The sequence below is a fragment of the Ambystoma mexicanum genome, chromosome 11 (genome assembly GCF_040938575.1).
Source record: "Ambystoma mexicanum isolate Mex_15411 chromosome 11, UKY_AmexF1_1, whole genome shotgun sequence".
Classification (NCBI taxonomy): Eukaryota; Metazoa; Chordata; class Amphibia; order Caudata; family Ambystomatidae; genus Ambystoma; species Ambystoma mexicanum.
In genome coordinates this window covers 911,633,258-911,644,058 of record NC_090934.1, presented here as the reverse complement: position 1 = coordinate 911,644,058, position 10,801 = coordinate 911,633,258, and the positions used below count along the sequence as shown (strand labels likewise).

At 42.8% G+C, this 10,801-nt stretch overlaps 1 protein-coding gene across 1 annotated transcript in view; it reads left to right on the top strand.

Annotated features, from left to right (window-relative positions):
- Positions 1–2,895: 2,895 nt before the first annotated feature.
- LOC138505068 (mucin-5AC-like) overlaps positions 2,896–10,801 on the top strand; it is a 160,365-nt gene continuing 152,459 nt past the window's right edge. The window contains exons 1-2 of the mRNA XM_069625391.1: positions 2,896–2,937; positions 5,424–5,710. Coding sequence (XP_069481492.1) covers positions 2,896–2,937; positions 5,424–5,710 — 329 coding nt within the window. The remainder of the gene's footprint in view (positions 2,938–5,423; positions 5,711–10,801) is intronic.

Genomic DNA, 10,801 nt, shown 5'->3' with positions numbered 1-10,801 from the left:
TTCTGTAACCTATGCTGTTCTAAAAGACTAATGCGCCCAGTTACCTGAGGGTTTGGCTGCGCTATATAAATAAACAAACTAAACATTTTGCATATAAAATGCCTCAATATGCTTTAAAAATCTTCATTGTTCGCAGTTCTCTCTGAGAGACCATTTCTTTGCCTTTTTCAGAATTGCATTCTGGTATTTGTAGTCTCCCAGTCAAGATGGGGGTACTAATGCCACAACTGTACATTTTTTGCCTAACAGTTCTATAAAGTTTCATGTATTTGAATGACACTATACTATGTGTAGTTTTCAAGTTATCTTTATAAAGCAGAGTATTGGTGAACGCCAGACGTTGGGGTGAGGAGGGGAAATGATGAGGGAAATGATGAGAGGGAAAGTAAGTCATGAGTATTTGTCCATGATGTGGCAAGAGAGGTTGCAATCCTGGACACTGGTGCAGTTATTCTCCCCCGATTGTGGCTGCTTTTCAGGGCACAAGTAAAGGACATATGTGGGTGGACAGATTTTCAGAGGGCAGACGCGACCAGTTATTTATTTTTTGAGTTTGGGAAGCTTGCTCAAGTATTGGTCTGGTAGTATTCTAAAATATACAGTGGCCAGTAGTGCAGACAAAATCTATGCAATAACAAAACCCTTGAAATTCAAAGAAGAAATCTTCAGTTGTAGGGACGTTAAGGTGAGAACTTAACACAACAAAACCCCTGACCTACCTTAACTTCATGGCCCCTTTTTTACTGCCTTTGACCACAATGATGACATCACAGTTCACATCCCTCATGACATCAATTTTGACATCACTAATTACATCATCTATGTGATAGTATCAGACATAACATCACTTATGATTTAGCTAATGAATTTAACTAAATACTTTTAGGCCGTGGCCGTGGCCGTGGCCGTGGCCATGGCCTTTTCCATGGCCAGGGCTGTGGCCACTGGCCATGGCTGAAAGTCATGGATAGTGGCCCCTTAATAAGATAAAATATACAGTGGGCATGGCCAAAGGCTGTGACCCCTGGCTATGGCTGAAAGCCACAGCTAGAGACCAGTTAGTGTTGCAAAAAATATAGTGGGCATGGCCAAAGACCATGGCCACTGACAATGGCTGAAAGACATTGTTAGGGGTCTGTTAGTGTCTGAAAACATACAGTGAGCACGGCCAAAGGCCATGGCTATTGGTCCCTTAATTTGTTAAAATATACAGTGGGCATGGCCAAAGTCTGTATCCACTGGCCATGGACAGTTAGTATTATAATATCATCAGTGATTCAACTATGATTTCATCAATGATGTCTAAGATGAGGTAATTAGTGAAGTCACCAGTGATGTCACCATAAAGGGGAGAAAGCTGAAGTGTGTGTTGCCACTGACCAGGGCCAAGAGCGATGGCTAGTGGTTGGTTGATGTTGTGAAATATACAGAGGCCATGGATGAATGCAATGGCTAGTGGCACCTTATGTGTTAAAATATACAGTCGGCTTAGCAGAAGGACATGGACCGTGTTCAGTTACTGTTGTAAAATATACAGTGCCAATGAAAGGTGCATAGGCATCCTGCAAGTGAACTCCCCAACCTCGTCAAAAATCAAAGGAGCGAGCACATTCAAGTTTGTAGGTAGAGTACTTTAATACAAAATCCCCATGCCAAGGAATAACAAGTAAGCAGAGGTATAACGCACAAGTTGCTTGATCACATACCATATATATGTGTGTCGGATCAGATGTGAATTTAATGTTCTCAAAAGATTTCTAGCACATGCATCTCTAAGCTAGACATTTTTGCAAAAATGTGTCAAGTTAATAACACAAGCAAGCTGTTTCTGGTCTGCTCCCATTTGGTTTTGAGCAGAGAAAAGGGTGCTTCCATTGATGGCGAATGTGGTAGCCCCATGTAAAATAAATGTTCATTAATCTCCCATCGTGCATTGCCATCTTGTCTATTTCGTTGGGGCGAGCAATTTTCACAGTAGTTTTGTGGTAAACTTGCTTTAATTTTACTGTAGTATTGCAGTAAACTTACACATGATCGAAGGGAAACTCCCAAAAAACTATTTCTAAAATGTATGCTAAAACACCAAGCGAGTAATTTTATACAAAACTATGTTAATTGCATGCAGAGTACCACCAACTTTTGTAATCATGTGCTATTGCCTCCCCTGCTTGCAGTTGTAAACATTTAAAAAACAAGTTTAAAAATGCTTGCTGTGTTTTAACAAAAATGCAAATTCCACTTATTCTATGCAGACAACGTTTACAATGGAATCCTATGGAATCTGTATGCTTTTATCAGGTGATACATTTTAAATTTTACATGGAAATCCAGTGGTTCTTGTAGAAGATATAGCATAACATGTGTCATCTTTGATGTCCTGGGTGTTAGTCTTCAAAGTGCACGGTGGTGGCGCGAGTTATGGTTGCTTAGCTCACTATAACTGGCGAATTTCTGAGGTTTTTCGGTTTTACTTGCAACCATACCGTCCCTTTAACAAAGTTTTTTCATTGAATTTCATATGTTTTTATTAGTGCAACTTAACCATAATGCCACTTTAACAACGTTTTTTTCAGTGAATTGTATAGGTTTTTGTTAGTGCAACTTAACCAAAACGTCCCTAAAACAAAGGTTTTTCAGTGAATATAGATATATATACTTGCACACACTAGCAGGGCTTTGAACCCATTTTTTCAACTCATACTCTCAACAATGTGAGCCGTTACGTTTTAGTTCACTTACTGTTTCTTCCATATAGTGGCCTACCTTCATACCTTGGCATCACCTACCAACATGTTTACGTAGATCTGGACTTCTAGACCCTAGTTTACCAGTTCACCTGTTATCTCTTTACAGCCTGTGCACTGACCCATTACGTAGAAGAATATCCCAGCGGCTATGGCATCACCATGGACACGAACGTTCTGCAGGAACATCCGGGTAGGTGGCTCCTTTTTTCTACTCTGAATCTGAACCTGGTGTGACCTTATAAATCATGATTTGATAAGAACTCTAGCTGTTAGTGTATACCTAAAATACTCTTAAGATCATTCAATCGGGCACTATCATAAAACAATTGATCTTCACTGCTGTTAGAGACCCATGCCTTTCGTTTGGAGACGCTACTTTGGTCAGTAGTCAGTTATCAAATGATAGTGCACTTTAAAATGTTCATTTACATATTTCTAATTGCTCTAATAAAGGCTTACTTGTATAAGGTGAAAACATGGGAGGGAAAGAAGAAGTGTGAGTGAAGCACATGGCTATCACTGCTATTGGTATGGCCAATTTTACAAATAATGCCAGGTATGGAGATTATGGGGCAACGGGCGTGCAAGTCACCAGGGATGTGAAGGGAACATTGATCTTCTCACAACCTCTTTTGGGGAGGCCTCTTTCCCATACTTCCTGTCCTCGGGCTCTCCGCTATTCACAGCTTGCTGGTTTAGCTCCTTTTGGTCTCGAATGATATTGGCGAATGTGGGAAACTTGTGGACACAGCATGGCAGTTCAGCATGCCGGATGCCCATACCATGGCCACTATCTGATGATCCCCTAGTAAGGTGTTCACTTACACATCTGAAACAGAGCCACCGTCAGGACTGAGAATACTGAGAATGCTCAAATTATGTTTCTGTGGTCTATGTTGGCGAGAGTTTCTCTCGATCTGTGACAGAGTAAGTGAGTAATGGAGTGGTAATTTCACATTCGGTTGACAGCCCCTATCTTTAAACCTGTTTTCCCGCTAGCCCAACATATGGGTATGTGGATCTAATGAGTTATCAGGCATTATGTGTCCATCAGATAGGCATCCAACATGGGAGGGTGGCTGGTTTTGTTGTGTCCTTTTAGTGGCGGATCAGAAATGGGCAGCTGTGGCCTGTCCCGGCGGCCTCGTTTTCAACTTTGGAAACCTAGAATTGAGAGCATAGTCTGCAGGATGGGATGGGGCTCACAGCTGAGCCATCTTGGCAGACATCTTTCCTCCTTCCACAGTGGGAGAAATGGAATCTGGAGCTGATTTCCCCTGGAGTGTGGCCTTTATTGAGAAGCACAAGCAACTCTAATAAGAATGATAATTGAAATACATTGAGAGGCAATAGCTGTGCTACACCCAGAGCCAAGAAGCAGCCAGATGTATGTGCCAGGTTTTCATTATGCTGATGATTGTAAAATGGTGCACTATAAAATCTCAACGGCATTAGATTAAAAGTATAATAACCACTAGCTACGCATTCTCTGACACTGCTGCCAATAACTCATCACCCTGATGTAGGGACATTGTTGGATATGTTGGATATGATCAGTCTTTCCAGGAAAGAGGGGAGAGGCCGGGGAGAGGCAGGGAAGATGGCAGGCAAATAGATCACCTGCCCTGCTCTTCATCCCACTGTTATCCCACTGTTATTCATTGTGACCTGTGTAGAAGCCACTCATGTATACGTGTAAACCCTTGTTCATATCCATCACCTCGATCGACACAAACCCACAGTCCAAAAAGCGCTCAATCGTTTTGCTCAGGATGAGGAGTTCTAATTTGTGGGAGGATATTTACAAGGAAAGGGTGGTAAGAAGGAAAACTCCCCTTCAAGTTACTTCTCTTTGGCAGCCCAACCGAAGTGCACTAGTAAGAGTGAGTGGAATGTGGTTGTGTTACTGTAAGCAAGCATTGGCTGTTCTTGGAGCGTTTCACCCTTTCGCTGACTGGTGCAGTTTTCTTTCTGTCTCCTCCCAATAGGTCTTGTTGATTCAGAGACCCCTGCACCTGCCCAGAAAATACTGCTCATGCAAAGCACACCAATGACGCCAATAATGAGGTGTAAGTATGACCCATGAAATAATTAGATATCTATTTCTGCAGAAGTCAGTGACAAAATGGTTACTCTCAACACAGGACCGACCTTGAATGGCTCAGAGATCTAAATTGATTTCCCAACTAAGCACAGCCAAGGCATTGCTAAATGTTGAGGGAGCACATTTGACGTCAAAACAAACGTCAGAGAACAAATTACTAGGTCTACAGTGTAGATTTGTAATTGTAGGTAAACTCATTCAATTGCATTCAATTGCATATTCATTTATATGGCAAAACTTTGCAAACACATTTGTTAAAAGGTAAAATTTGGGAAACATACATTGGAAGTACATTTTCCTGCAAAAGTCATATTTCGCTGTATGCAAAAGAGTGATGATGAGAAGTAAAGGAACAGAAATCCGTGATAGTGAAAAAGACGAAAACAGTGACATTTTTGATGAGCAGGGGAGTATATGCAGCTTCCTATGCTTTGAATGAAGTACGAATGCTGCAGTAATGGTAACAGAAGTGATATGCGATGATCTAAGCCATTGAGGAACGCGTGCTTAGGACGGTAAACAATAAGACCAATGAGAAACTCCAGCAAAGTATAACTACGCCGAAACAGTAGGCGGAGCAATCTGGTCACAGGATAACAGTCTGCATTTCAATTCCAGCCATCAACACTCCTCACAATGGCCGCGTGTGCAGCACCTGGGGGAACTTCCACTTCAAAACCTTTGATGGGACTGTCTTCCACTTCCCGGGAACCTGCACCTATTTGCTCTCTGCCCACTGCAAGGGCAGCTACATGGACTTCGACATCCAGATGAGAAGAACCGTGGAGAACGGGGTGCCCACCATCAGCCACATCACCATGAAGATTGAAGGACTGGTCATTAAAATCAACAGCTCTGTATATTTTGAAGATACCATGTAAGTATTCTCCCATGTGGGGCTGATACTCCTACTGGATTCCACTGGCTTATAAATCACTCCAGAACAACACATGCATAATATCAAATTGTCTAATCCTGTCTTCTGTGAAGCCACTACATGGCATGGCCCATCTTTTCTTTATGTTGCTGTTCTAAGAACAACATTGGCAAATCCACACTTTTCATGGGCAGGGGGTGATGAGGAATAGCTGCATGCCAGGGTTTGAATCTACCTTATAATCCTGAAGGTTGTGTCCTGTAGAAGTAGTAGCATTAGCAGAAATGCTACTGTATGTTTGATTTTAGGGACCAGACAAGATGTATTTATTTGCATTTATAAAAGTGCTCATCCTGCCCAGGGGCATCGAGGCGCTGTTATATGAATATGTCTTAGTTGCAGAAGCGAGGTGGGCGATTGGTTACATTAGCCCGCATACATGTGATAATACAGTTTTGGTGAATTGCAAGGTTACAGTAGCCTTTCATCTTTCAAGAGTGGTTAACTCCTTGCAGTGTAGGTTTGGAAGAAGTAGATTCTGAAGAGGCACGGGTGGCTGATTTCTAAAGCGTTTTCCAGTGGGATTGTGCCGTTGTAACATGCTGTTGTAAATCAGGCCCATGGTCTCTTGACTGGCACCTTGTAGAGCGGTGAGTAAAGTGAATCACTGTCAAAATGTTGCTTTGGTACTCCAAAAAGCCCCGCATCCCAGTAGCGCAGTGGAACAGTTTTCTATGGTGCATGTGGCCACAATGCCCAATAGGTCCTATAGTTAAGTGCCTGGTATTTCACCCCATGCTCCAGAGGCATCGTTTTTTGCGTGTCTTTTACAGTTCAGAGATTGTTCAGTGGCTCTAAGGGACAGCTTCACAAAGCATCAGATATGTGCGTGCACTTTGATCTCACACCTCTGAAATCGGAGTTGTCGTATCGGAAGTCTCTGATGTATTTAGAGGATGCCGGCACAATGGACGTGGAGCCAGACTGTCCACGAAATGTTAAGCTTTGGGAGTGGTCTCGACACACGTGGCACCTGGAAACAGTTGTGTATAGGCGCCATACAAATGCCCAATACATTAAGAATACAATAAAAGTGTGTATGGATTGACTGACGTCACATTGGTGGGGAACTGGGATCAGTTACCCCCTGACATTTGATTAGTAACCACATTTCAGGTGATTTGCCGTACAAGGCAGATCAATGCAAATGCATCATTGTGCATGTTCACCTCTGCCTGAGATGGATACCCTCATATAAAGCATTCATTATTTATTTGGGGCATCTCAGTGCTTCTAGGGGTCTTTTTAGAACCCTGGCAGCAATGCTGTTTTCTCTTCTCTTTACCTGTGGCATACAATCCGTGCACGGCAGATAAGATGCATCACATTGTGAATCAGAGTGTGCTTGGGCTAATCGACCACAGTGAATCTGAATGCACAACTGTATTATAAGTGGTGTGATGAGTGCATTCTGAAGTGTCTATGGAGAGGGCCAGGGGAGCTATGGGGGCTGGTTATCCCATGCGCTATGTGGTAAGATCCCTGACGGTGGTATATGGGGGGATTCCCCAGAGTTCAACCACCCTCCTCTCTCCAGATCCATGGCAAGCCCTGCAGGCAGAAGAACAGGGAATCTCCCCCATTTTTAGACCATCAGATGTATGGAATGACAAGTTCAGAAGTGACCCCCATAATAGAGTATCAAGGATGGAATGCGGGTAGCGGGCCTAGTGACATTGTACCACAGCATGAGGGAGGAGTAGGAAGCATGGTCTGCTGCCCTCTTCTGATACAGTCCAAAGGACCACTCCTGAACCAGTTACATTCTCCTCAGCCCACTAAACATGTGAAGAAGGACGCGAGTTGAGCTCGGAGGGGAGTCTGGGCAGAGGCCGATGCTCGTGAACATGTGATAGTGAGGGAGACAGATGCGAGCAGCATAGTGAGCAGGTGTCAGAGTGAGTGACCCCAAAATGATGGCAACAGCATTTAAGTCTTTATACAGCATTATACGGAGCTGAGATCATGGATCCTATGTTTGATTGGGCTAAGATCGAAGCGTTATTGTGGCAGAAGTCCTTGTCCCTCCCTCAGGACATGCCTGCGGTGGTGTTTCGGCATGACTTTGGCCTATCATCCTACAGACCCGTGCTGATTGGAAGCTTTTGCAACTTAATGGCAAAGTACTCCCTCCACCTTCTGACAGTCTGTTTAAAAATGTGCATGGCGAATTGGGGCATAACTCCTGTAAGGTGCTGCAGTTATGGTGGATTAAATGTGATTCTCTATTTCTCTCTGTTAATTCCTCTCAGGAGGAATTCAGTTCTCTTCCAATAAAGGAAAACAAAATATTCTTTTTGATGTAGACTGGCTAGCTAACAGAGCATCACTAATAACATATATTTTTGTATCAATTTAGAAATGAAATTAAGCCTTTTAATATGAGTCCAAAGTATTTAGCAAAACATCCTTCGCGGACATTTAGAAATGAAGTTTTCAGAATGAAGTTTAATTTGTGTTCCACAAGAGAATTGTTAGGGGCAAGAGCTAACATAGTTAGTGCTGAGAGACTGAAGATATTGTGCATATAACACTTATTTATTGAATGTGCTCTTTTGATGAACTTTTACACCATAATGTTTGGAAATTGCTATATAATGTAGACACGTCATTCACAGAGTTTTAGTTTGGGCTATTGTATAGTAAATGGTCTAGCGATTTCGTTAAATATTGCTGCTATTATATTTTGAAAGACTGTTTGAATTTGACCTTTTTAATTTGATTATTATTCGATGGTAATTATTGTTAATTATGTTTTGTTGTGTGTCAAAAGTTTGTTTTAGCTATTGCATCCAATAAATAAATATATAATAAAACGTTTTAAACAGTTAAGTCATTAGCTCACTGAGCCATGATCAGTGAAGCCCTGAGTAAACATGACATTTAGGGAATGCTGAACACCTGAATCCAGTGTAAAAGAGAGAAGAAACACATGCACAATACGTGGGCCCACGAAGCACAAGCAAATAGCAAGGCACAAAGTAAAGGAGGAAAGGGCCCAGGCAATCCCTATCATTATTGAAAGTTTTGAATCCAGGAACACAGTATAAAAGAGGGGAGAAGGAAGCCATCGCTGAGGGAATGAGGATGGCGCACCTGAGGGTTGATGTGTTTTCAGAGAGAGTAGCAGTAGGAGACCAAAGTAGGCAACTAAGCCAGCTAGCACAGTCCCAGAAGCACCTTATAAGAGCAATTGATACAACAAGCCTACTGGGGGTTGTAACCTAGATCCTCCAGGCCAATGAGCATGTGATGGAACAGTATTAGCCTGCTGGGGACTATAGCACAGATCCTAGTGGTACTCCTAAGAACATCAGAGGAGAGAGTAAGAGATAAAAGCATTGGGGGGGCCGGTTCTGTGAACCGCGAGAGAGCCAATGGTTTGCTTAAGCCCAAGAGGGTGACCCTCGTCGTGCAGCTGATAATAACTGCATTAAGAAAATGACCCAGGTGTGGGGAGAAATACCTGCCCATACCGGCTGAGGCTGTCTGTAGGGCGAGATGGTGGAAGGACCTGGTCTTGCCCTGGTGGGAGTCCCTGGGACTTCTACTACAGAGTCCAGGAAGACAACTCATCGCTGGGGCTGGAGTCTGCCAGGACCTGCAGACCTTGTGAGAGCTTGTCGTGGGCTCAAGACCAAGAGGGCGACCCTTGACAGGAAGGTAATAATTACTGCATTTATTTAAAAATCACCCAGACAAGAAGGGAGAGTTTCCTGTGCATACCAATTGATTCTGACCTTAGGGCAACAGGGTGGAAGGTCAAGATCGTTCCCAGATGCGTGTGTGTGGGGACGTCAACCACGTGGTCCAGGAGGACAACCTATCCTTTGAAGCGACTGCCAAAGCAAAGAAAGAGGACGGTGGCAACAGGCAGATTCACTTTTCTGAAACACAGAATGCAGCCGTGTCGTTCACTTGTGTGTCAGCAAGGCACACACACGTGGATGCAACGTGTTCTTCATTGTGCCTGTAGAGTAAACATGTTGTTGTAACGTCTTCCAAAATGATACACAAGACGTTGTACCTTTTCATACGTTTATTTGTGAGAGAGAGTCCCCCACAGCCAATCGCGCCAACGGCAGCTACTTCTCGTATGGCTCCGAACATAGAACCATACAAGAAGAACACTCCAGAATAGAACTACAGCATCAAGTACACTAAGAAACGAAATCTACATCTGTAACATCTTCCCCCCTAAAACATTAATACATTGTATATAATAAATTAAATACAGTTAAAACACATTAACAGTTCCTTTTAGTATATTGCACCATAAAAGGATATGTACTGAGACCACTCAGCATTGTCGACAATGGAGTTATCTTATGATGGAGTGCCGCTGCACTTGAGTCTCAATAGTAAATAAAATCCTTTTTGAAATTACGTATGATTCTTCTGGGCCACATGGAAGACGCCTTATTATTACAAAATAATCTAGATGTTTCCAAATTATGAGGATTCTCCGCTATATCAACATCACTGGTTGAAGCGGATGTAGTGTGCCCATTAACATCACTGTTGATCACATCTCTACACCTCCACTTCCCTTGTGGAGTATGCATACTGGAACTGTTCTCAATACATCCTCCTCCTCTTTCTCTAGCAAAAATGACATCATCACATGACCACCTACCACCATCTTCCAAAATCAACGACTTCTTTGAGCATTTAACCACTCTTTGTGGAGAGCGAAATCTAGATTCACCCTTTTGAACTCTTCTGGGTTCTCTTACTTTGACCCAATCTCCACACTCAATGTTACTTTCTCTTACATGCTTCTGCCTATCATAATATCTATTATATTCTTCCTGTTTCCTTTTCACTTTCCTTACAATTTCCTCCATGTCAATATCCTTTCTTCTCTTAAGAATCATCCAAGCCGGTCTAAGTCTATTCGTAGCAACTCTCCCTCTCATCAGAGTAAATGGTTCCACTTCTGTCAATGAGTGTGGGGTAACCTTATGCGTATTTAATGCCTCCTTTAGCGTCTCTTTCCACGGGAGACTGTTG